The sequence below is a fragment of the Pteropus medius genome, unplaced genomic scaffold (assembly GCF_902729225.1).
Source record: "Pteropus medius unplaced genomic scaffold, Ma_sr-lr_union100, whole genome shotgun sequence".
In the NCBI taxonomy this organism is placed as follows: domain Eukaryota; kingdom Metazoa; phylum Chordata; class Mammalia; order Chiroptera; family Pteropodidae; genus Pteropus; species Pteropus medius.
This window is the reverse complement of record NW_024349803.1, coordinates 22,611,692-22,637,553: the sequence shown is the minus strand read 5'-3', so window position 1 is coordinate 22,637,553 and position 25,862 is coordinate 22,611,692. Positions and strand designations below refer to the sequence as shown.

At 55.0% G+C, this 25,862-nt stretch overlaps 1 protein-coding gene and 1 long non-coding RNA gene across 10 annotated transcripts in view; one reads left to right on the top strand and one right to left on the bottom strand.

Moving 5' to 3' along the window:
- The window catches only part of ITPR1 (inositol 1,4,5-trisphosphate receptor type 1), a 292,239-nt gene extending 266,829 nt beyond the window's left edge, over window positions 1-25,410 (top strand). For 6 of the 9 annotated variants that reach the window (XM_039837943.1, XM_039837940.1, XM_039837944.1 and 3 more), the window contains 3 exons: window positions 1,524-1,684; window positions 16,594-16,755; window positions 24,077-24,220. In XM_039837943.1, the coding sequence (XP_039693877.1) occupies window positions 1,524-1,684; window positions 16,594-16,755; window positions 24,077-24,163 (410 nt within the window). In that variant the 3' untranslated portion in view covers window positions 24,164-24,220. Of the gene's footprint in view, window positions 1-1,523; window positions 1,685-16,593; window positions 16,756-24,076 lie in introns of all 9 variants that reach the window. The other 3 variants (XM_039837946.1, XM_039837937.1, XM_039837945.1) reach the window with 1 other exon arrangement.
- Window positions 1,682-9,549, bottom strand: LOC120582431 (uncharacterized). Its single transcript, XR_005647560.1, has 3 exons — window positions 8,787-9,549; window positions 6,890-7,123; window positions 1,682-6,572 (listed from the first exon to the last, which is right to left on the bottom strand). It is a non-coding gene; the product is annotated as an uncharacterized LOC120582431 (long non-coding RNA).
- Window positions 25,411-25,862: the final 452 nt, after the last annotated feature.

Below are 25,862 nucleotides of genomic sequence, written 5' to 3'. Positions count from 1 at the left end.
TTAGCATGTCCCTTGGTTGGGGTTTGTCTGATGTGTCCCCACGGTAAGGTTGAGGTTATGCATTTTTTACAGGAACATCAAAGACGTGTCATGGTGTTCCCCTCAGGGTATCGCATCAGAGGGCACGGGCTGCCAGTTCACTTCCTCACCGGTGACATTGACTTTGCCCACTTGGCGAAAGTGCTAATTGCCAGGTCTCTTCCCCGCTATAAAGTTACTGTTTTTCTCTCTGCAATTAAGAATCATTTTATGGGGAGATACTTTGAGACGATGTAAATGTTTTATTATTCCTCAAATTAAACATTGACTTGCTTGTTCTAGCATCCATTAATGATTCTTGCCTGAATCTATTATTGTGATAGTCACCAACTGATGATTTTCTTATTTTATTATTCTTCCTTCACTTCTTGATTTCATTTTTCTAAAAATAATTTTCTCCCTACCCATGTATGTATATTTTGCATGTTTGTATTTGTAACAACATAGATTCACAGATTTTTATTTTATTCAATGGATTATCGTCTTGTATCGTCATCATTTACTGTGATGCTCAAATTGTCCTAGATTTGTCCAGTGAGAGCCCCTGCCTGCTGGCCGCCGTGTTTTGTCACGTCATGTGTTTTTTTTTAATATCCTTCCTTACTTTTTTAACACCATGAAATATTCCCGGCTCAAGCTCACCTTGACCTTTCCTGACCCAGCCCTGCCGTCAGCTTTTCTCCGAGGAGCGGAGAATGGTAGTTAGAAGCTGAGATCTGAGGACTGCGTGTGCTCATTCCCGTTGGTTGATGGGGGCACACATTTAGGGGAGGCCTGTGTGTGGGCGCGTGTGTGTGTGGATACACACGTGTGCACCCACACAGTTCTGTGTCGCTCTCTTGACCTGTGTGGAGAAGCTGAGTTCGCACCGATGCGCCTTTCAGTCCGGCATTGCAGAGCTTACTCTGTCTCCTCCCTTTCTATATTTGTGCTCCTTTCTTTGACAGTGAGAAATCTGGCTCCATTATCTACCTATATACTCATTTATTTGTTCAGTCTGAGACTACATAGAAACTGGTTTCAGAATTGCTCACCTGGACCTCTGCAGGATATAAACTTAGCAGCTAGAATTAAAAACGTGTTTAAACGTCTTCGTGTCCTTGTTCTGTCTCCTCCAAAACCTTCCGCTGTGTCTACGTGTTGGCACTGGCCTTGGTGAGGGAACCTCACATGCGCTGGTGGCCTGCTGGGCATGAGCGTGTCACACCCCTGCTTGTGTAACCCCGTTCCCTGACGAGGCAGCCAGGGCACATGGAGAGCGACTCGTGACTGGTAAGTGGCAGAGGTGGGCTTCGAACTCAGGTCGGTCTGACTCTCACTGCCCGTGTGTCCTACGAGGATGAAACACTGAGCGCATCTCGAGGCCAACAGGACCAGCTCCTGGTACCGATAGGCGTGGAGCCGCAGCCCCTCCGTCCGGACACCCCGGGCGTCTCTGCACGTGGCCACTCACTTGTGGCCGGGGCCTTTCTGTCTCTTTTCAGGCTTAGAAAGAGACAAGTTTGACAACAAGACTGTCACCTTCGAAGAGCACATCCAGGAGGAACACAACATGTGGCACTATCTGTGCTTCATCGTCCTCGTGAAGGTCAAGGACTCCACGGAGTACACGGGGCCGGAGAGCTACGTGGCGGAGATGATCAAGGTGAGTGGGCGGCCCCGCAGGCCTGGCCCGGGCTCGGGCGGGGGGCTGGGAGCCAGAGGAGGGCCACGTGGCGGGAAATCAAGCTCGCCGTCTGCCGAGCCCTTACCGCGGTCGAGGCGCTGGACCCCAGACCTTCGCGTGTCCCCAGGTGTCCCGTAGAGGTGCCAGCCAGGCGGAGTCGTCCCCATTTTACAGGGGGAAACACGGAGGCTGGGTGAGGCGAGCGCCTGCCTCCGAGCTGGGGCCGAGGCCTTAACCCCCGTCTCCCTCCACCCCGGCTCCCGCCTCTGCCCAGCCTCTGATTCTGGAAACGGTGCTTTCTGTGGTCGGTCCATCAGTCAGCTCGTTTGGTTTGTGTTTTTTTTGCCTTAAGTAAGGCCGGGTCTCTGGGAGGTCTGTTTAAAACATGGTCGCCCGGCAAACTCGACCGTGACTGGTTGGTTTGGACGCAGCCCAGCCTCTCGGGGGCCGCTTCGTCGATCATCAGGAAGGGACCGTCTGATGGAGAAACGCGAGTCCCCGGTTAATCGTCCTGCTGGTGGGAAGCGTGGCCGCCGCATCCCGGGGGGGCGGGGCGGGGCGCTGCCACAGGCCTCCAGAGCGTCTTCTCGGGCGGGGCTCCCCGGGGCGTCCCGGGCCAGCCGTCCTTCCATACCTGTGGCTTCTGAGTGTCATTAAGCCACTCGGGCCGTGCGATAGGGAGGAGGCATCGCTGCCGGGGAGGGCGACCGTGAGCCACCAGAAAAGCCGCACGGTTGGCTCGCGGATGCCCCACCCGGCCACCCAGGGCCCAGGCGCTCGGCCCGTCGCGGTGTCCTGAAAGAGCTCTGTGTGTCTGTGCGGATGTGATTCTGACGCTCGTCACGCACGGAGCCCCCAGGCGAGGTCTGTTTGCACAGGCATCGGCGTTCACGAGCCTGGGTGCAGGCGGCTGTCGGTCTCCTAGCTGGCAGGCCACGGACGATCACGCGACGGCCGCCTCGCTCTCCCACCTGATGCGGGCCCCGCAGCCTCCGGGGTCCGGGAGGCTTTCTGGCAGTGCGTGCTGCCTGCACCAGTGACATCCCGAAAGGCTCGTTCCGTGCTGCTCAAATTTGGGTGCACGTGTGACTCGCCGGGAGGTCTTGCTAGAAGCCGGGTCCCGATGCAGCAGGCGCTGGCTGGGCTGCGGCCTGCGTGTCCCATCAGCTCCCGGGGCCGGTGCTGCTGGTCCTTGACCCACGCTTGGAGTGGCAAGGGTCTCAGGGAGGTGACGACACAGACACTGATTTAAGAACTTGTCCTCCACACTGGCCGTGGGAGGGACGAGGAGACGGGTCCCCAATGTGCTGCGTGCGTTTATCCTCTGCGGTTTGCAGAGCTGCCTCACATCTGTTACTTAGTTCAGTCGTTAAAATTACCCCAAGTTCCTGTCTCCGTGGTGAATGCAAAGGAGCCTCGTGAGCTGTCGCCCGATGAGGATTAAGAGCCAGGAGTCGCCCCAGCCTGCTCAGAGCCCACGGCGGGCTTCTCCCTCTGCTCCACTCCTGGTTCGTGTGAAAAGCCTCAAGATCTGTGGCTTCAGAGTTCTTAACTCCGAATGTCAGAGTCGACTCTGACGCCGACGTCGTGTGCGCTTGGCGGGGGCTCAGGTGCGCAGTAGAGCGACGGCTGACAGGCAGCACCCTTCAGTGGAGTCTGGGCGTGCAGCCCCGTGACTCCCCGCCCGGGATGCCAGCAAGGAGCGTCGGCCATGGCAGGTTGGGACTGGGGCTTCTCAGTGGAATCACTCATGGGGCTGGAACAGCGGGAGAGCAGGCGACACGCCCGCATCCTGGACCCACCCCGTCTTTCCCCATGAGGCCCTCGAGGTCCCCAGCATTCCTCCTGACGGTGGTGCCCCCTCCGACGGGCCGGCCCCAGGAGGCTGCTGTCACCCCACACGGAGCCAGGGCTGAGGGAAGTCGGCCTCAGAGGAAACCCTGGGGACAGGCTCTGCAGGGACCTGTGTCCCCAAACAGCCTCTCGCTTAGTGGCAGAGGCTGGGGGGAGGAGGTGAATTCCTCCTCAGCTCCTTCAGCCCACTGACTGAGACGCCAGAGTCCCAGGGACCGTGCTCACAGCCGCCAGAGGACCGCCCAGCAAAAGCAGCTGGTCACCTGGAGGGCCGGGGAGTGTCACAGCTGCCCAGAAGCTTGTCGTTGCAGACAGCGGTGTCGGAAGGTTTTCACCCCCAAACGAACGGCCGGTCAGGAGAATCTACCAGGGGCTCTCTTTTGTGAAGGGTCTGAGAAGCCCCAGTTGGCTTTGGGACAATGACACCTGACCAGCGACGAACCTGGGCGTGGAGGGAGGCTGCCCTTCCCTCCGGAACCGGCTTGGGATCCAGGCGCCACGGCCTCGTCCCTCTGTAAACCGAAGCAGTGTCTTTCTCGCCACCTCTGGGGGCGCCAAAGGGACATCTGGAGAAGTGCCGTCTCACAGCTGAGAACTTAGCAACCGGATGTTCACCCACAAATTAACTTCCATGTAAGCGTCACGGAAGATGACAGCTTCTCGTCTCTGTGCTTCGGGTCACCTTTTCTCTCCGTCCACCGGGGATGGGACTATCCTGGAAGCCAGGCCCGGGCTGGTGGCCCCCGAAAAGTCGTCACTGCCTGAGCATCGGATCTGGGGCAGGAAACCTAGGTTTGGGTGGCTGCTCTGCCCCTTCCTGGCTGCGCAGCCCTGGGCCATTCGTGGGACTTCCCTGACCTGAGTCACCATCTGTTGACAGCACCTCACACGTCCTTTGGACGATGGAAGTGAGGTGAGCATGCGGGCCCAGGGGCGTAGGCACGCGGGGAGGGAGTGGACGACGGCAGGGCCGGGCGGACAGACAGACGGCCGGGGCCCGTGCTGGGCGGGCTGGCGCCAGCCCCGTCTCCGACAGCCCCACGACTGTGTCAGACGCCTCGGCGGTGGACACACTGCTGCTGAGAAACATCAGAACGGGCATCTTGACGCTCAGAATTCCTCCCGTGGGAAACTCCTGCCTTCGTCACTCTTAAACCTAACGATTTGCAGTGTCCTTAAGCGTCGAGGTTGGGCAAGGCCACCACTCTCCTCCTCCCTCTGCTGACTCGGTCACAGGCACCGTGGCTTCCATCTGCGTGTTCGGGGTTCGCTGCCCAGGACCGGGGCTTCGGGTGATCGGGGGCGGGGGCGGGGGTGGGGGCGAGCTCCACGTGATAGGTTGTCATGATTGCACTGGGGTCGCTGGGAGACTTGCCCCACGACTCGGCACGTGGCGCTGGGGGCGGAGCTGGAGCTAGCCTGGCTGCGTGGACGCTCGGCCTGCCCTTTCGGGACTGGACACACAGTCTGATTGGTGGACGCTGTCCTTTTGGGGAAATGTGACTACAGAGTGACCTCGCTTAGCCCTGGCGGTTCAAGGCAGGAGGAAAGACCCTCGGTGTCCTGTCGGTGCTGTCCCGTAGAGCTTTGGTGGCAGCCTCCACTAGCAGCAAGCTTTTGTGAACCCTGGACGTCCACTAAACGTCCTCTGTAATTTTGGTACCACACATTGTTTTTTGTGAACGATTTTAACGCTGTTGGCTTTTCTCCAGTGCCAAACGGAGAGATGAGGGTTAGCGTGCGTCTGTGACGAGGATTTGATAGGCCGTGCAGTCAGGTGGATTGAACCTGAATAAGTGGTAAATAAGTTGTGTCTTTGCCTGAGGGAATTTAAATACTGCACAGCACGCAGGTGGTAGGTGGAAGATCAAGTTTACGATTCCCAGCAAAGATTCGACCGCCGATAATCTACAGCGGTCAAGTTCAGGAGAAAACCCAGTCCTTAATTTGATAAGCAGAGTAAGTGACTCTTGAGAGTTAGAAACCCCAGAAGCGTTAAGAAGGAAGGTTGGTGGAGGAGACCAAACAGGCCTAAACGCAGTGCGTCTGTTCTGCTAACGTGCTGTCCATTTCATTTCTGTGCGTGCGAATTCCGCCTTTCGGCGTGAGGCATGTTTGCGGAGGTGTTCTGAGTGATTGCATCGGGAAACCGCGTGACCAGGTGCAATGCCCTTCATCTGTAGTTCAGCATGCCCTGCTGTCTTGGGTGCTCTGGCTCCTCTCCAGGGTGGCATATGAACTGACGACGAAACTGATCGGTGAGCTGCCTGGGGACAGCCAGCTCCCACGACGGCCCCAGTGTCCGGGAGCAGGCGCTGCCTCGGGCTGGCTGATAACGCTCGTCATAGGTCATGTTTACTCAGCACACACTGACACAAACGCCAGGCATGCACGACCCCACCTAGTCCCCACCTCAGCATCGTGGGTGGCACTGTTACCATCTCACAGGTGGGCCCCTGAGGGCCACTCTGCTGCGAAGAGCAGGTGGTGAGCTTCAAACCCAGGTCTGCTGAGTCAGCCCCCCTCCCCGAGCTCTCCTGACACACGTGTGTACAGTGAGGCCCCACGTGTGCTGCACACCCTCGGTGTCCAAGCCTGCAGCCACTGCCTGCCCAGCTGCACGTGCTTCTCCCGACTTGCTCGGGCTTCTCTCCCAGCCTGTCCCCCCGCCCCGCCATGATGCCGAACTGGCCAAAAGAGGCCCCGTGGGGGCGGGGGGCTCAGGGGGAGCGGGGAGGGGCTCTCCTGGGCGACGCCGACGGGCTCATGCATCAATCAACAAGGCGGGAGCTGCGTGCTCAGTGGAGTGCAGTTTTCCCAGCGGCTCAGGCACCCACCTGGAGCGCTGCGGGCTGCAGGTGACTGGCTGGCACCTGGGAATAGCTCGGCTCCCACTCAGGGCGTGTCCGCTGTTGCTTCTGAAGCCGGATCAGCTCCGCCGCCCGCACTTAATCTTGGTCCGCCCCCCGCACTTAATCTTGGAACGGGGCACTGGTTCCTTCGGCGGCCACATCTGCAGGGAGGGAGGTGTCCGAGGTAAAGGGGAAGGACAGTTCACCAGAACCACAGCCAGACGGGGGCTTCCACGCCCAGGTGACTCATCGGAATGGGTATGATTCCCCGGTAATTGAACACGGCAGCGTCTGCCCCATCGCCCTCTAGGCCTGGTGTAGACTTTTTCTCACAGCTACAGTAGACGTGTTCCTCCTCCACCCCACCGTCTGCTGCCTGCCTCTCTCCCCGTCCCTCCCTCTCACACACACACACACCCGCGCGCACGCTTCTGCTGGAGATGTTCCAGTTCGTTCCATCTTCTATAGTTCACTTCACCTCTTCAGGAGCCAGCTGTCCAGGGATAGCAAAGCAGGAAGCACTTTTCCGTGTCACAGGTCATGTTGTCGTGGCAGCCAGTGGCACCCTCTTAGAAGACAGTGGGGTGCTTTCCTTCCAGTAGGAGGGGGCATCCAGGGGGCCTGCATTTCTGGGAAAGGCTTCGCCGAGAGCCCTTGGCAATTGGCATCAAAAAAACCATGTAGGAGAGCCATTTCTGCCCCAAAACAGCTCCTGGGTAGCTTTTCCAAGCAAATAAACTCCATTAGCAGGTCAAACACTACTCAGCAGCTCCCCTGAGGAAACGCAGTGTCGACATCAGCACTCGGTTTGTTCGTGTGTGGTAAGGCGGGGACGTGGGCACCGTCGGAGGTGCCGCGTTACTGAGGGCAAAGATCAGAACGGCACCCGAACGCCTGCGTGTCACGGCCCCCATCTTAAAAGGGGAGCTGGCCTAAGCCTTTCACCTTTCTTGACCCGAGAGAGCCTGGTGCTGTCAAACCCGTGACGGGCACTTTCCAGAGTGAGGAAGGTGGCTTCCCGCCGCCGGAGGCCCACGTGCTGGCTGGCCCGGGGGGAGGGGCCGGGGGACAGCGTGGGAGCCGCGTGCAGACCGAGAGTGCTCGTGGGTCGTAGGTGGAAGCAAGGCCCCGGACGTGAGCGCGGAGTGGGCGGTGGCAGTGGGGCACGTGTGAGCATAGAGGCGCACATGGCTGTCACGGGAGGGTCTCAGGTCAAGCACTTGAGAACTGGGGAGTCCCCAGCAGACGAGACTTAGGGTGCAGGAGCGAGGAGGGGAGGGGTCCTCAGGGTGTACCCCCAGCTCTCCCCTCCCCTCTCCTGTCCCCTCGCCACCTCCGCCGTGCTCCGTTCCCTGCCGGGCAGCGTGTCCTGGCCGTGACGCGGTGCCGTGCAGGCCCTGTGCTTCCGTGCACGTGGACAGCAGTGGGGCCGGCCTTTGCTTCTGGAATCCGGCGGGGACTCCGGGAGGAAGGGCGTGCCTCGCTCAGTTCTCAGGACAGAGATGTCCACGGCGCTGGTGCCATATCGTCAGCTTTCCTGCCGACCCTGGGAGGCCACAGCCTTGGTTAAAACGTCCTCGCTGTGGCTGAGGACGCAGCCTGCGCTGCCCTCCCGCCCGTTCCCAGGCCGCTTTCCGCAGTTGGCCGGCACCGTGGCAGAGTTCAAGAATGTCATGTCGGGGCGAGGGAGCGGGGAGGGGCCTGGCACTCGTCTCTGGGTGGCTGGAAACAGCGTGTCAGCATCCCCGGCCAGCCGGGCCCCACCCTGTGCTCTTGAGCTTGGGTTCGTGTCGGTGGCAGCTGCACAGAGCAGTTGCCAAGCCTGAGTTCGCCACCCAGGCTCACAGCACATGGTGCCCTCTGGTCTAGAGGGCATGAAGTCACCCGTCCTCATTCGGCAGAGCCCGGCGTTCGGACTCCGGCTGCCCTCACCGCCCAGCCCCCCCCGCCCCGCACTGTCCCCACGCTGACCTTCAGGGAGGCCGGGCTAGGCGCTTTCGTAGCGGGGAGAGCAGGGCACAGGGGGTCGGGCGGGCCCGCGAGCGTGTGGGGTCCCCGAGCGGGGGGCGTGTGCAGAAGGGGAGACGCGTGCCCTGCAGCCCCCGGCTCGGTCGGCCGGAGGCCGGGCTAGCGCCGCACGCCCCCCCGAGGGTGAGCCAGTCCAAGCACCCAGCGAGGCTCGTTTGGACTGACGCGAATGTGTACGCGAGGTATTCGCTCACTCACACGTACTTCACACACAACTCGGCAGATTTGGCAAACTCCAGAAACGTGGGCTTCACCCTTCCACACCCTTCCGACCTGCCCGCTGCCCCTCCCCCGCTCCGCAGACCCCAGGGGCTGGCTGCCCTTCCCCCCACGCTCCCCAGCTGCACCTGTGGCTTTGCCTTCGCCCCTTCATCTCCTCTTTCCTCTCAATACTGACGGTGTCCGAGGAGCCAGGCTGTGGTGTCGGGTGCTCTGGGAGGTGTGGCACCATCTGGCCTTAAATGCTCTCACGAGTGTGACTGTCTTTATCAAGTGCACATACTCAGGGTCCTTTGAAACATCTCCGCGGAGTGAAGGCTGCTAGCAGGTCTTTGGGGAATGTGAGGAGGAGGCCGACGTTGGTGTTCGGGTTGCAGCCACTGTACTTAGAAGGTCAGACAAGGGGACCCGGCTCTTGGGGTCACCTGTCACAAACCTACGTCCTCGCAGGCCCTCAGTCCCACCACCTCTGTGGTGAGGAAGCTGAGCCTCGGGGCCTCCTGTGCCATCCAACTCTGCAGTTCCGTGAAGTGTTGGGGGGCGGCCGAGAGGAAGGAGCTCGTAAATCCTAGGGGTCGGGGTACAGGGACAGGTGAGTCGGACGGGCGACTGGGGAGAATGCTCGTGGCAGGTGACCTCCGAGGTGTGTGGGCCTGTCCTCCAGGACAGGCTGTCCCCTCCACCTCCGGAAGTCGGGGGGACAGCGGCAGATGACATCTCGCTGTCACTTCTCTCTCAGAGGGTGGCTGGGCGGGGCCAGCCCTCAGTAAAGCCATTCCAGTCAAGAGGAGTTTTCTAGCACGCAAGCCCACAGGACGATTGTGCTGTTCGATGGGACGCTACTGTGCGTGAGGCGGACGGGTGTGTGCGCGTGTGCGCGTGCGTGTGTGCATGCGTGTGCGTGTGCGTGCACATGTGTGCGTGTGCGCGTGCGTGTGTGCGCGTGTGCGTGCATGTGTGAGTGACCAAAGGTGAGCGCCAAGGGTTGTTCCCTGAAACAACAGCAGAGAACTTCGGAAAGCTGGTGAAGTCAGCTTAAAACAAACAAAAACCATGAGTATATAAAAAGTCGTAAGACGTCGAAGTTTAAAGCACAGAGTCAAGGAAAGAGCAGAGGAAAAGCAGTACGAATGGCTAAGGTGCCACCAGAAGCCACTGGGAGCGTTCTGGTAGGTTCCTTAGCTAACCGACAGTGCAGGGGAAGTGGCCCAGCAAGATGTCATGAGCCAGCCTAGGAAGCGCGGGTTGGCCTGACTGTCCTTTGTGAGGACTCTCCACAGGGCCGGCCCCACCCTGGCTGGCTCAGGTCGCCAGCTCTGTGACCTCCGGCACCCTCCAGGTGGCGGCCCCCAGTGCCCAGGACCCAGCTGTGCCACCACCGAGTGGGGGGCTGCCTTGTCACCATCCCAGTAGGGCCCGGTGACATCAGCAGTGGCTGTGCAGCTGGCTTTTCCCAGAGATTTCATCAGAACTGGGTGCGGTCTCCTCTGCTGGTGCTGGCCGTCCTCGTTAATGGCGTCGTCCAAAAGCAACTAGGAACCAAGTCTGGGGAGGAAAAGTGGTCGTTCCAGCCCAGCTGAAGATTATGTCACGTGACCTATTTGGGGACTGTCATTCAGAGCTCAAGGAAGGAGCCACACGGACACCTACACTTGGGATCAGCTGTGCCGGAGAAAGACAGAGCTGCATCTCTGACGTCACACCCCGGAGGAAGGGAGGGACGAACTTCCCGGGAGGTCCGCCTGGACGGCCTGAGGTCAGCCACGCCACCTGAGATCAGCCTGGACGGCCTGCTGACCCCGGACCAGCCGTGACCCTGGGTCGAGGCGCTGGTTATGACACTTCTGCATGATGCTTTCCAGTTGGGGGGACACTTTCTCACAGCCGTTGGACGCTAAAGGCCACAGAGGCCCAGGCCGTGTCTGAGTCATCCACGTGCTCACTGTCCAGGAACACGGCGGGCACCACGGCTGGAGTCCTCAGCTTGTCCTGCTGCCGCCCTGACGTCACCAGGCTGCCACAGCGACATGCCTGCGAAGCACAGGGGCGTCACGTGTGGTTTGGAACAGAAAGACCTACATCCTTGAACATGGGGCCGCCCAGCAAAAGTCTGGGTGTGGGATATTTTTTTTTTAATTACGAGACTTTATTTTTTACAGCAGTTTTAGGTTGACAGGAAAATCTGGGCAGAAAGCGCTGCACTCCCATGTCCCTCTGCCCTGCTCCCCCACGTTTCCCTGTCGCGAGCATTCCGTGTGGCTGCAGTGGACCCGTTACAACCAACGAGGCCGCGCAGATGCAGTGTTACTGACCGCAGGCCAGAGTCACTTAGGGTTCGCTCTCCGTGCCGTGAGGACCTGGATCCACCGTCACAGCAGCAGACGGAACAGCCCCACCACCTCTGAAACCCTCCGTGCCCCTCCATCCCCAACTCCTGACCTGTGTCCCCAGTCGAGATCCCCTTCTTTAATTTGGCCTTTTTTTGAAAAAAAAAAAAAACCATATAACAGATACTATAAATGGCAACTGCAGAGTCATTAAGTGTAGCTAGTGATCGTTATCACCGGTTTCCACCCAAAACAACAGATTCTGGGTTGGGTTGGGTTTTGCTCTTTGCTGCGATCTCAGAAAAGGGAGCTCGAAAGATTTTCTTCGTCAGTGGAGGGGATCACGCTAACTCAGAGGGGACCGACGGGTTACGGCTCAAGTGTGCTGGATTTGCCTGCCCGGGAGCCCACAGCTGTTTCCAGCCCCCCACCCCACCACCCGCCCGGTGCCTCTGTGTCCCTATTTGTCACCTAAGCAGCCCCAGGCATCGGGGGGAAAAAGCTAGTCTTGCGTTGTCCTGCTTGGTAAGATGGGCAGAAGTCAGTTGCCACTTGAGTTGAAGGACAGTCTTGCCTTCTGGGAATCTTCCCAGAAGGACTTGAGGAACAGAAGAGAAGCAAAAGGCCCATTTTCCCAGGACCCATACTCTCCACCAGTCCTGTGCACCCTCATGCCTCCCCCACCCACCCCCAACACACACAATCTCATTTCTCTAGTCTGACTGTAGAAGAATAATGGATTCAACAAACATTTTCACTGTTTACCTGGTAAACAAAACTGTCTACCTGAGCAGACTTTCTCCGAGTTGGTAACTACTTCAGTAGCCTTTCTTAGAACAGCCTCTTCCCTTGAACCTGGGAAGAAGAAAAAAAACGCTTCTCAGAATGATTAGCATTTGCATCACACAATCCAACTTCCTGTCCTCCTCCTCGGCTCTGTCACACACACGCACACACACACACACACGCTCACACACACTCTTTCCAGTCAAGGACGTTTCGAGAGGTCAGTGCCGCCCCCGTGTCTCAGACTTCAGTGTTTGCCTCTGCTGGGACTTTTCCTACCTTACCTAGAAAAGAACTAACCAGAACCTTAGCGCTGTGGTCACCCTGCTTCCGGCTGTGGCTGCAGCCGGTGTGTCTGCTCTGACAGAGGAAGCTTGCTGTGCCGGGACTGTGCTGGCTGGATTGCAGGCCCAGGGCAGACAGTGTCTAATGACATCGGTATGCGAGATGCCAGCACCGAAGACAGCGAGGGAAGCACCCAGGGGCGTCTCGATCCCAGAACGACAGATGCGGCTGACAGATGCTCAGCGAACTCAGAAGCCGCCCAGCCCCACCCTCCCGACCACACACACCCCCCGAGATGAATCCACGTAGAAACACAATGTCTCAGTTGAACATGACTTTCTCAAAAATGCAGCGGAAGCCAAGACACTGAGGTGTTTTTGATCTCAAGTAACATTCAGGCAGGATTCTGCCAACATTTACAGATCCCCAGACTCCGGCTGGCTGGAGAGCCACAGCGACACGCGTCCCTGAGTCATTCAGCCTGAGACAAGCTCGGCATTTTGTGTGCGTCTGAGCCGAATAGAAAGTGCGCGGATGCGGGCTTCTCTCTGCGCCTGTCCTTGGCATCCTGGTGCTCAAAACACGTCCACGTGGTGTCGCAGGCCCCGCACGGGGTCCTGTGGGGGCTGGGCGCAGAGCCACGTGGGAACTGAGGACAGCTTGGCTGGGACGGCTCGTTAATTTTAACTGCCAAGCGCTCCTTGGGAGCTGGAGACTCGACTCAACAGCCCACGATGACTAACCGAAATACTGGCATCGTCCAGGACCTTGGGTCTGGGAACCGCCCACCCCAGGAGCCGGCAGATAGCACGCGCCGTGCGTAGCGTCGGATCCCTCTGCCATCGAGCTCGTTTGTGTGGCGTCGGGGTTTCGTGGGGACCCCCGCTCGGCTCGCCACTGTCAGGTGTCAAGGTTGGAGGCGGGCAGGAGGGAACCTGGCTGGGGGTCAGCGGTGAGGCCCTAGGCCGGGCCGTCCTCTCCCGCCTCTGATCCAAGCGGGGGGAGAGCGACGCTTTATTCCTAGGATCAGGGCACATGGCCCCAAGTGGCCTGCGGCGCGTGTGACGTTTCTTTAAAATCTTTGGTTTTATCTTTAAAATCTGATTCAATTTCACGTTCTGCTTCTGGGCATCTTTTGAGTTTAATATAAAATATTTTCACTCATTGACTGTTGACTGCAATGGACATTCTGAAAAGAAGCATCGTTTCTGTCCGCGGCCTTATGCGCCCTGTGGGCAGGGCCTCTGCACCCCAGGACCGCAGGAATCTCGTCCTTGGAAGCAAACATGAAAATCAGCAGGGTCCGATGCATCTCCTTCGCCACCAAGGTGCGGGGCGCACATGCCAGTAGCAGCCCCCTTGGCGCCCGTGACCTCATTCCAGGCGTCAGGTGTCGCAATGCGGGCTTCGGGGGGCTCCACTAGAGCCCAGAGCCGGGCCCCGAGGCCTGCCCGTGGCTCCTGTCTGGCGCTGAAGCACCCCGGCGACGGGGACCTTGTCTTTCTCACCCTTAGACCCTCAGCACCCAGCCCTGTGCCGGGCACAGAGGCCATAAGTGTTCAGTAAACGGTCAGAGTCTGTGCGTTTTGCCTTTGTTCAGACCTTCTCGAAATCGCTTCCTGGGCGTCCGGGAATCACACCGGCCATTAAAGACAGCAGCAGCCTACCACAGAAAACATTTTAATCTGTGGTCCTGGGGTCACTCGCTCTTAGAATGAGGAAACTGCTTTAAACTTTAAGCTCCATGCAGCCTCTCGGCCGAGTTTCCGCATTCTTCTGAGGACCTCATCAGTGTGGGCTCTATTTGGAAGTCTGTGTTTTCTATTTTTATGGAGGGTTTGCTAAGCAAATGAACATACGAGAGACTCGAGAGCCAGATTTTAGATGAATTCTCTAGCATTTTCGGCAGCTGAGCATTCATTGGCGTGTCAGTGATAAGTTAGCTACAGGTGAGTTCCAGCCACTGGCTAGAGCACCACACACGTCCTGTCTGTCCCCCAGTCATCAGGCAGGTGGGTCCTTCACGGGTCATTTCCTTCTCTTTCCCTCTGCCAAGCCCCTGTCCGGGCCTTCTCCACTCCACGCCCACTGCCCAGTGTGCCCTCCTCTGAGCAGCTGGGCCTGTCCCCCAGGAGTCACACAGACCTGGAACGTGGGCGATTCCCCCGGGGGCCCGTGTGGCAGCTGTCTGAAGGCTTGACACAGGAGCTGCGAGTCGGTGCCACGCTTTGGTGTTTTCAGACACCTGCTCCCCCTCTTCGCTGTAGACAGAGCAGAAAACCGATCACAGACATGGCACACATCAGGTGTTTGGACGTGTCGTCTTTGAAATGGGAGTGTTTGCAAAATGGTCTTTTGCCCCTTGCTCGGTGAGGGAGAGTGACGAGAATGAATTCAGGCTGCCACTGAATCGCACGCAGACAAAGTGTTCCACGGAGAATTGGGTAGAGGAAGGCAGTGAGCATCGTCCTTCTCCAGCAGCCAGTCTGAGCAGCTGAGGTTCGCCATTTACGCATCTGTCATCAGGGCACAGGCCGGAAACAGAATTCGCTTGTGCAAATATTGATCAAGCGTCGCCTGCCTTCTCGGTCACTGTGCTAAGGTGGTTCCTGCTCTGATGGTGCTCACGGGCCAGTGCGTCCCGCCCCACAGATTCCCTGGATGCCTCCGCGAAGGCTCTGAGCAGATGTGACACCAGCTGCCAGTGTGGTGTGCCGCTTCCGTGACATTTTTAGCTAGTTCGCGTTTGGCTTCTGCGTTGCCAGATTGCTTTAGGTCAGGACATGGTTTAATGGTCGCCCTTGCTTTTTAACGTTTGGGCACGTCTCGTGGAACTTTGATTGTGAGTGTGTTGCTGCCTCTGCCGCCAGCGTTTGGACAGAAGTTTCTTCTGAGCACAGCCATGCCCGTCCATCTGCGGCTGTTTGGGGCAACAGTGGCAGAGTCATTGGGACAGGCACCTTATTATGATGTTGACTCTGAGAAAATATTTACGTACAGAACAGTTCTGCGGCCGGCCGCTGGTGTGCACAGAGCAACAGTAACCAGTTTTGTAGGTGGGGCGGGGGTGGGGCGGGCATGATCATCAGTATCAGAATGTATCACGTCGGACGGTCCAGGTGAGAAGCGACACCCGGCAGATGTGGAATGAGTCGGGTTTTTCCCTTTATCTCATGCCGATTAAGCTTTCCTGCTGTCTGCGTAGAAGCTACTCTGAGGCATCCGTTTTAGGAGGAAGCTGACGTGGGCAGGGGAAGGGACCGGGAGGAGCGTGGTGTCCCTCTGCTCCACTATCCAGTAGCGAGAGCCGCAGCCACAGGAACAGGCTGTCGCCATCGAAAGACAAGGACAGAGATGGACTGGTGGCCCCCACCAGCCACTTCAAGCCGGAAGGAGAAGGAAAACGAGGAGGGGGAGGTCCCCGTGATCTCACGAGGAAGGAAACGGAACGAGGAGCCCAGGCCCCATTTCCAGCCCTTCACAGCCCCCTCACAGGCACACACACACGCGCACACACGCAAGCACATGCATACGCATTGCACACACATGTGCACACACGCACACACACGTCCGGTAAATCCAGAACATTCGGGATCTTAACGTTCATTTCACTTCCAGAATATTTGCCAACGATTTTCCAAATTTAGTGCTTTCAAAAAAAAGCAACACAGTGGGAGGCATCAGAGTCACCAGATTCAGAGACAGCAACATCTGGGAGGCGGGAGGAGGCGATGTGGGGGGAGTGAGGGGGAGCAGGTGGATTGGGGATATAGGGGGAAAATGTCTCTCTTGGTCCCGAGAGAAGGCTGAAGTGGATTGCAGAGGATGAGGGGAGGCCTTTGCTTGAAGGGTGGGGGGGCAGGTGGATGAATTGAGAGACGGAGGCAAGTCACGAGTGAGGGCAGAGTGGATGAGATATGTATGAAGGCCTTGAAGGTGAGAGGGGAGCAGGAAGGCAGTGAATTGCAAGGGATAAGAGCCCGTCTGCGAGGGAGTGGGGAGCAGGTAAGATTGAAGATAGAGCCGTGTGAAATGAAGGAGGCTTACCTGGGGGGGAGAGCAGAGCAATTGTCTTTTAACGGGGATGGAGTTGCAGTTTGGGAGGATGAAGAAAGTTCCCGAGACGGGGGGTGGTGACGGCTGCACAACAGAGCCGGACACCTGAAAATGGTTGAAACGGTCAATTTTGTCATATGTTATTTTACCCTAATTTTAAAACTCGAAACCCATCCGCCACGTGATTTGCAAAGATCAGATTCGTGGTAGCAGCACTCACATTTGCCGATTAGAAATCTCGTTGGAAACCCACTTTTCCCGTTTAATTTTAAAGTGACTTCTAAGAATTGAGAGAGTTCACGTCTGTTCGATTAAAAAGATATGCACTAAATGGGCGAAAAGGACACAGTATATTAGTTCTGCAACAGAGGTCGCCTCGTGAGAAATGGCGTGAAGGCAAACGGCCCGATGTCACTCCTCCTTGTCCCTACTCCCGGAAGTGACTCCCGCTTTTTTTTTTCCCCCCCAACGTGGATTCTAGGAAAGGAACCTCGACTGGTTCCCCAGGATGCGAGCCATGTCCTTGGTCAGCAGCGACTCCGAAGGGGAACAGAACGAGCTGAGAAATCTGCAGGAGAAGCTGGAGTCCACCATGAAACTGGTCACCAATCTGTCTGGCCAGCTGTCAGAGCTCAAGGACCAGGTAAAGAAAGAAATCCCGGCCACCTACACACACGCACACCCCTCGGCCATGCACACCCGGTCTGCTGAGGAAAAACTCAGTGGCTCTCGTGTTAAAATGCTGACGTTTCCGTCACCCGGATAGAAAAGGGACCGGGCGACAGAGGACAGACTCATTTAGTCCACCAGTTTGCCCTTCTCAGGATAATAAGCTCATGACACTGCCTTCCGTGCTCTGAAGGGTGAGGTTTTAAAATGAAAAACAAAACCCGAAAATGGAAAAATGCAAACGACTTCGATGAAGTGCCGTCCAAAAAACACCACGTGTGAAGCTATCCTCCCTTGCCTGTTTTCACTGACAGGAGATTAAAAGCTGTTTCTGATTTTGTTTCTGAGCCCTCAAATCTACTAACTCTTCACCCAAGATATTGAATCCAGCCTCCAGGGATACACCAAGGTCATGGAGAAGCCCCTTTCGGTTCGTCCACTGGCCAGATCCTTACTGAGTGGCTGCCGTAGTCCAGGCATTGTGCCCAGTGCCGAGGGTGAAACACCAAGCAGTGTAGACAGCTGCCTGCTCGCACAGAGCTCAGCAGTCTGCACAGCCCTGCCCGGCCTGTCCCCGGCCGTGACAAACGCTTTGCCCCATCACTCGGGGGAGGGGCAGGTCTGTACCAAACCCTGCATACTTCTTTTTTCTCCCCTTCCGACTCCCTTAAAATGAACAGGCACGACCACCGGGCAGTTATCTAGTGACGGATGTGGCTGTGTGTCAGGGACTTGTGCCCTGGGTGGTGAGCAGGCGCTTCCTGTAGGTGACAAGATTAGGACCTCTGCACAGCAACAGTTACCAAGCAAGGCTGCCCCGGGGAAGGTCAGGGTGCACCCACAGGTGATGCATCATTCGTAGGCACAGAGAGCCAGTGCAGAACCATCCAGAATAAAGTCTTCTCGTTGACGGCTTATGGAGCACTTTTAACAGTCTTACTTTGAATTATATTTCTTTTGCAATTAAATTATTCCAAACCGTGCCCCAAGATATCATTCGGCTTCAAGTTCTTCTCTATCACATGTATTAAGATGCAAATAAAAACTAACGAGGACAGAGGCCTTGTTCGTGAGGGCCGTCTGGAGCACCGAGCTTGGTGGCCACCTAAAATAACCTAAGTAAGTAAAACTAATAATGATCCAACTAGGTTACTTTGCTTATTTACTTCAATGACTTTTTAACCCCTGCTGTGCACCATCTGACAAATGCTCCCCAGGACTGGACAGCGGCTTCTGCTGGGCCCCTGAAGAGCCAGGCGGACCCCTTACCACATCTGCCGATGCTTCAGTTACCCCCTCTCCCTTTTGAGAGAGCCGTGGCTCCGAGAATCTGTTAAATCGGATGTTTAAATAGATGTCCCCAAGCCTTCCAGAGCGATCTAATACAGACTTAAGCGGAGGGACGCCTCGGATCCCTGTAAAGCGGTGCCATTTTCAGACGGGTCTGAAACAAACTCGCATCGGTGCTTGGCGGTGGCTCCATCACGCGGGCCCCTCTCAGTGGGGACTCGTCCTCCTCGACTGCTCGCCGAGGGCGCTCCTGGCGCTGCCTCGAGGCACACCGCGGACCAGCGAGCCTGGCTGCGGAGCCGGGGAGCGGAGGAGTTGCCCGGGAGAACAGGTGTGGGAGGTACCCAGGCCCGTGGGTATCACTGCCCCTCCTTGGTGAGGGTGCCAAGGGACACAATGGCCCTGAGGGAACCAATGCAGCTGCACGTGACGGTGCCAGGGCTGGAACGCCCGGCCCTACGGTCTGGGTTTGATTTTTTGCATTGTGTGTGTGGTGGTTTTCGCATGTTTTGTCGCCGTACCCTGTTTGCCTTTCATGGCTGACTGTTTAAACTCTTATCCGTGCTTTTAAAAAGAGCCTTAAAGTACCCGAAGTTACATCACGCACTTAACCACCGTGGAGGAATATTTTGCCATTTTATACAACTGAGCATGGTAGGGAATTGGCGTTTTTAAAATACAAGATAGAATTGTTCCTATTGAGCCAAAATTTTGGCTTAAACAAAATATGTAAAACTTGACTACATGTGGACTAAGGTGCATTAAATGCCATCAAAACCAGTATGCTTTACACTGCTTGGTTTCAGCCATTTTTACATTTTTCTTTTACAGTTAGTAGTTGGACCCACTCAGAAAACCTTTTCCTGTGAATGAATATGAAATCGAACAATTTTTTCTTGGAAAATATTAGAGGCTAAAAAGATACGTGTGGAAACCAGTAATATATTTTCTGGCGCCTTTATCAGGATTAATCTGATTAGTTTTAAAGTGCCCAGAATTATGGGAAAATTTCAGTGCAGCTTCATTTATTGGGCGAAATTGGCCTCTTTCAAAAGAAATGCATCAACATTTTCTTTTGATTATGCAATAAACCCTTAATAAATTTATTTGAGAATTAACTTACTGAAAAGATTTGAATATTATTAAATTTGGTGCATAACAATCATAACGTTTTCTTAAATTGTTTTGCAAAAGGAAAAAAGCACGTTATGATGAGAGCTGCTGGTCCCTAAATGGGAACTGTGGGAATTCCTGCCCTCCAAAGGGAAAAGTTTCAAATTAAAACATAAAAACCACAAATGATTAGTGAGCAAAGGTTTTTTAAAAAAAAAGAAGAAGAAGAAGAAATACTGGAAAATATAAAAATTGCTTCACCACTTAGACGTTTTTTCGGATCTCTGGTCCAGAACCCAGCGTGAGGGAGCGATGACAGCTTAGGTGTGAAAGTCGTTGGTTTCAATCTTTACTGACCCCTTTGGTTGTTTTCTTACAATACCAATTCGAGGAAAAAAACGTTCTTATCAAGGATATTAGTGAAAACCTGGTTGGTAGTGTCACCTTTTCCGTTATTCCCAGGAACAGCCAGTTCCAGTTGCCATTCTAAGGGTTCCCTGATGCCTTTCACCTTGGGAGTTTCCCTTCCCAAGAGATTCGATGCTGGATGTGATTCTCTTCCTTTCTCATTCCAAGGAGGAGGACTGACGTAGGAACTTAAACTTTTCTTGCATGTTTCTTCATAACGGAGAAGAGCAAATACTAAGAGAAGGGTTCACTTTCTTGAAAAGGCGAGTGGCTTGGTGTGGGACAGGAGCCCGGTCGGGAACACCAGAAGGGCATGAGCAGTCAGACCAGGTTGGCATGTTGCTGCGTTGGGCGTTTTTTCACGGTAGGGCCGGGGGACCACGTTAACTGTGGAAGGCAGGGGCGACGAGATGAGGGCAGGCCCCGGGAGCTGGGCTGCCTAGGAAACCTTACGCGGTGTCCATGTCCTCCCACGGCGGCGTAGGAGCCGCTAAAGAGGACCGAGGGAACCCGCGCAGGGACAGCCGGCCTCTGCCAACAGCAGGCGGCAGGGGCTCCGGGGAGCCGGAGCCGGGCGTGCGTCACGTGTCATGGAGGCAGAGAGGCGTGTGATCGCCCCGTGAGGTCTGGGTGTCCGCGGAGGTCAGCGCCTGCAGCCTCAGGAGCAGGCGACTTCCGAGCGGGCAGGGGAGCGCAGGCGGGAAGCCACACGCGTGCCAGGGGCGGCGCCGCCCCGCCCAGCCCGCCTGTTCTCTGAACCCCGAGGGGGTCACCCACTGGCCTGGTACAGCCCAGGGTCACGAGACGAAGGGAGCCTGTTCCTTCTTCAAGGAACTCGCAGTCTGGAGTGGGGGACAAGTAAACAGGTAAGCGCGTAAGGGGCGCGAAGAGATTGGGGTGACGGCAAGGGAGTGGCTCAGTCCACCGCCTCTCGGTGGGTGGTCCGGTCCGCCCATCTCTCGGGGGGTCCGGTCCACCCATCTCCCGGGGCAGTCCGGTCCGCCCATCTCCCGGGGGTCCGGTCCACCCCATCTCGGGCAGCGGGGAGCAGCCGAGCGCTCGCACAGAGCTCCTCGCAGGCAGCGGTGCCGCGGCTCGGGGTCGGAGCTGGAGCGAGCTGGACGGGGGACGGGGGACGTGGCGAGGACAGGCTCTAAGGCCGTGGGTAGATGTGCCGGTGGCCGCCAGGCCGTCGTCCTCGCTCCCGCCGCCTTCCCCGGGCTCATCACGCGGGCGCGCTCGGGGCTCGCGCCGTGGAAGGCCGTTCTGGTGACCGCAGCTCCTGGCGATCTGCAGTGAGTAGCCAGGACTTGGCTGCGGCAGGAAAGCGGTTTTTCAAGGACTGTTAAGGGCCACTGTAAACCAGACCGCGGCCCTCGGCAGCTCGCGGTCATCCATCGTTCCCGCGCCGGCCTTTGGCCGCTCGGGACCGCGCGGATGACCGCTTGCCCCTTTGTGCTGTCCACCGAGCATCTTCGTGAAAGGTCTCCGCGTTCGGCCGCAGGAGCCTTTGCCACTTGTCTAGGCTGAGTCAGAAGGAATGACGAGCGTCCAGCTAGACTCCGTATTTATGAATGTCCACTGGGTACTGTATAAGAATATGTGAAGGACAGACTGGTCATTGTTTCTATTTGTTTTGACATAGGTAACAGTAACAGGTAACATGCTTCAAGATCTAGATCATGTGTGCGTGTGCACACATGCATGTGAAAGTAGGCAGGTATATAGGTAAAACTGAGTTAAAGGTAAACAGGCAAGTAGGTAGGTAGAACTGAGCTCATAAAGCCAGAACTTACACGAGAGCCTGCACTAACGGGCCAGGGAGACCTAACTGGCCAGCGTGTCGACCTCCATTGCTTGCAGGCCAGAGTGAGACCTCAGGGGCTTTGCTTCCGTTCCCTTATGATTGTGCATGGATGACGACCATGGCCAAAGGGGCCAAATACTTAAGCAGCTGTCCTATTCCTTCTTCTCATTTATTAGTCACTTAAATAATAGCCAATCTGTCTAAAAGGCCATGGTTGATCAGAACTTAGACACATTCGTGTGCCTACTACATACGTACTCAACTGCAGACACACTCTTCTCCAAGATTGTATCTCATTTGAGAAACACCATATACGTACCTGGAAAACTTTAAATGTTCAAGTATATGAAAATATACCCACAGTGGTATTGACCTGTTTTGGAGAAAATCAGTGAAAAGTTCTCCCAGAGCAGCAACAATACCAGCGTCACCTGGAAACGCGTTAGAAATACAACATCGGAGTTTGGACAAACTTCCTGGGTGATTCTGGTGCGTGCTGCTGAAGTTTAAGAACCACTTTTTTCTAGGAAAAAAGAAAATTAGGTATGTACTAGGTACTTGGAATGACCAGGAATGTGACTGCCTGAGCACATCTGGCCCTGACCTACGGCAGGGAGCTTTACGGTTTATGAGGGAGAGGGGGAGGGGCATGGGTCATTACCTTAGGACGATGAACCTAGAAAATTGGATTGGGACCATAACGAGGGAGGTGATGTGCAGAAGCGGGAAGGAAGTGGGCTCTCGGCAGAAGACACGTTCTCTGTAAGGGAATATAGTTTTAGAGGCTTTTAAGAGAATGATTGACAGAGTGAAAAGTCAAGAAAAGCTCATTTACCAGACCGGCAGGAAGATGTGCACACATAAGTGGTCGTCTCGAATACAGCAGTCATGTATGGAACGATGAGGGGAAAGCTTTAGTGGCCAGTGCTAACAGCCGAAAGATCCCAGCAGCTCTGAGTAGAAGCTCTGACTGCAGTCTCCTGCAGTGGGGGGTAAGCCCACGATTCCTAAACTCAGTAGAATGCTGGAGACTGTTGAGTTTTATTGGATTCCCTCACGACTGCCTGCCAAGGGGATAGCTGGGGATGGGGGTGCAATCTGACTAGCTGAAGCATGGGGCGCTGAGGTGCACGAATTGCTGATTACGGTGTGCAGGCAGACCTTGAGGCATTGCGAGTCGGGTCCCAGGCCACCCCCATAAAGCAGGGTGGACTCTTGTTGCTGGAGGAGGGTCTCGCATTCAGCTTGTGGAACACACAGCATCTGAGACGTGCAGTAGAGCAAGGTCTGCCTGTGGTCTCACCGTGAACTTACCCCACGTGCCATTCTCCCGCCTCAGCTGAATCTGGGAGGGACAGTGTGGAACACGTCCCTTAAAGATTTGCCCCTCATGAGGAAACTTTAGAGACTCACTGCAATGTCCTAATTCAATTTTTCTAAAAAGCTTTATTTAAAGCTACCTTTTGGAAATAATGGCTCCTTGTAAATCTCTTCTAAATTCGAACAGAAGGCATTTCACGGGAGCCTCAAAGTAGTATTTTGATTTGAGAGGAAAACTGCTATGTTTTAAATAGGAAAAAATCACCACTTTGAAGTTGAACTTAGGTAAGTTATTCTGTGATCGATCTGTCGGGTATTAGTACCAAAAACTAGTCCAAGCGAGAACTGAGCTTGAAGCCCCGACAGGTGACACTGAATGTCCCCTCCATCCCCCACCGGGAGAGAAGACATACACCCTGGTAGTATGAATGGAGAAACAGACTGAAAAGTTCAGTAACAAAAAGACATAAGGGAATTGGTCTAATTCCAGAGCCCACGTCTTTTTACTACTCCACTCTAATTCCTTTCTGGTTTCAGGAAATCGAAAATCTGGGCGCTGGCCCCGAGGCCACTTGTAGACGACAGTTTTATCTAATGTGCGTTCACACAGCCTTTCCATCCCCGTTGCCCGCAGTGCCCAGCCGCAAAGCCCACCTGGGACCAGCTGGGGCAGGTGGCTGAGTGCCGAGGCAAGACCACCCTGAAACGCACGGGGCGGAGCTGCATGACAGGCCCCGCCCCCTGGCCTGGGCTTTGACAGCAGGTTTTCATTTGACCGGCCTTAGGGAGTGGTCTCTCCTGACACAGGCATTCCTCGGTGTCCATGGTGTCATCTAGGTATCTGTCACTCCAGACCTCGGTGGCCGGGGCGTCATCCAGGTTATCTGTCACCCTGGACCTCCGTGAGGGGTCAGGCAGCCCTCCTCCCCTCGGTGTGCTGTGTCCCTGAGGACCAGAGACTCCTCTGCAGACAGGTTCCCAGCACACTGCTCCCCTGGAGAGGCCGCCGCTGTGACCGCCGTACAGAGCCGCCATTCCCAAGGAGTCGTTCCTCATTTGGAGATGGATTTGGGAGACAGTCGGGATCCTGTGCCCTTGCTGTCCTTTGTTTCTTTAGGAAACAAGTAGCAAGCAGCACTTCTGAATGCCACCCTGCATGACTAGGTCACAGAATTCCCCGTTCTGCCGAGGAAGATGCTCTTTCTGAAGCCGCGTGTTTGATATAGTGACGGCACACTGTTTGTAGAAAGTGGCTTTCAGTACAAACCATAACCACAGAGGTAAATCTATGGTTCAGCATCTGATCTGACGCACAGGAAGTGTCTGGGGCTAATGATGAAACTTTTTAACTTTCCAGATGACAGAACAAAGGAAGCAGAAACAGAGAATCGGTCTCCTGGGGCACCCTCCTCACATGAACGCTAACCCGCAGCAGCCAGCCTGAGCAGGTGGCGGGAAGGAGACGCATCTACCCTCACTGCTGGGGCGCGGGTTCGGCCAGTCCCCCAGACTCGCCCACGAAGTGGCCCCGGGTGCTGAGTGCATTTGTAAATACTCGGTTCTATACTGTGTGTATATGATCACTACCCTAAAGGTTTGGATCTATGTATTGTAATTAGAATTCCTGGCATGATGAAATTTCATTTGTGCCAAAAATATTAAAAATGCTTTTTTTGGAAGGACTAAAGAAAGCACTTGATTTGCACTTGAACCAGATTATAGATTTAAAACTCTATGACATGTATTTTGTATTTAAAACTAGAATAGCAGGTATTTATGTTTTTTATAAAACTGTGCAATACGGATTATGCAATCACAACAAATCTGTCGCTCCTGTCCCAAGGGAGTGTTCGTCTTTGAAGCTGGTGTGTGAAAGCTGTGTGATAAATGGTTAAGTATCAAATGATGCTGCTGCCAAAACCCCATTAATAGCGAGTTTCAGGCCCCCGGGCACTCCGTACCATATAGTTATCCTGTGGTGACACTGTTTCTCGTCGCTAGCGGCATTAATGCCTCTGTCTTATAGTGACAACGCTCCAAGTCTATGAACTGTCAAGTCAGCATTCATTGTAAGAAAAGCAACTTTAGTTTCGAAGATACTTTTAAGCTTTTGAATTGATCATTTAAACTATTTCTTTAAATCTGAGCTAAATTAGAGGCTCAGACTTTCGCTGGTGAAGTTAATGAAATTTTTTTAAAGGGAACTTTTTATGCAGCATTTGGGGTAAATGCATTACTGCTGGCCAATCGATGTCATCTCCTAGGTGAATTTTGGTGACGCGTTGTAAAGAAATGAATAATCGATGGTCTCTAGATTACTTAGTCCAGAGTTGATTTTTTTCTTCATCCAAACATGCTACAGTAGCTAAGAAGTATTAACATGTACCTCCAGATAGGATGAAACATGATCTAGCCCATTAGAACTCGGAGTTGAACACGGACATGGTATTCTTGCGAAAAAGCCACATTTTGGTTTTATTTCTTTGTCACACGATTTCTTTCATTGATGGATGAAAAGTATGAAAGGAAACTTTTATATCTGTTGCCTAGTTTTGTATATGGATCTCATTTTACAAGAGAATGTCTCTGCAAAAAAAGTTTAAAGGTGTATTGAAAGCAGAGTTCCGAAATGAGTACTTCAAGTTTGTAAACGTATATATAAAAATATTTAATAAATGACGCAGAATAATACGTAGCTCTCGTTTCTGCTTTCCTTGGTGCGTTAATGGCTACGCCAGTTAGGTACTTTCTTTAGGACCAACGTGAAGAACGGCTGGTTTGGGTACCAGATTAACTCAGAAAATGCTCACCTGGTTAATGGTAACTGGACGAGGGCAGCCTGTACAGACATCGGCCGTTTGGGGCAGCAGCGCTGGCCCAGCGGTGGGGTTCAGGGTCCCCCTGCAGGCCTGGGAACTGTGGACAAAGCTCCCTGCTCCAGCAGAGGCAGTGAAAGGCGGTGCCCGCCCCTGGCGATGCAGCTGGGCCGCGCTTTTGACACTGGTTCCCCGCCCCGCCCGCCCCGCCAGGCCACGGTAGATGATAATCACCACTCCAGTGGGGAACCAGGTCAGGACTGCAGTCCAGTTAAACGACTAGTTTTACTTTACACGTTTGAAAACTTGAAAAGGCAAGTGGCTGGT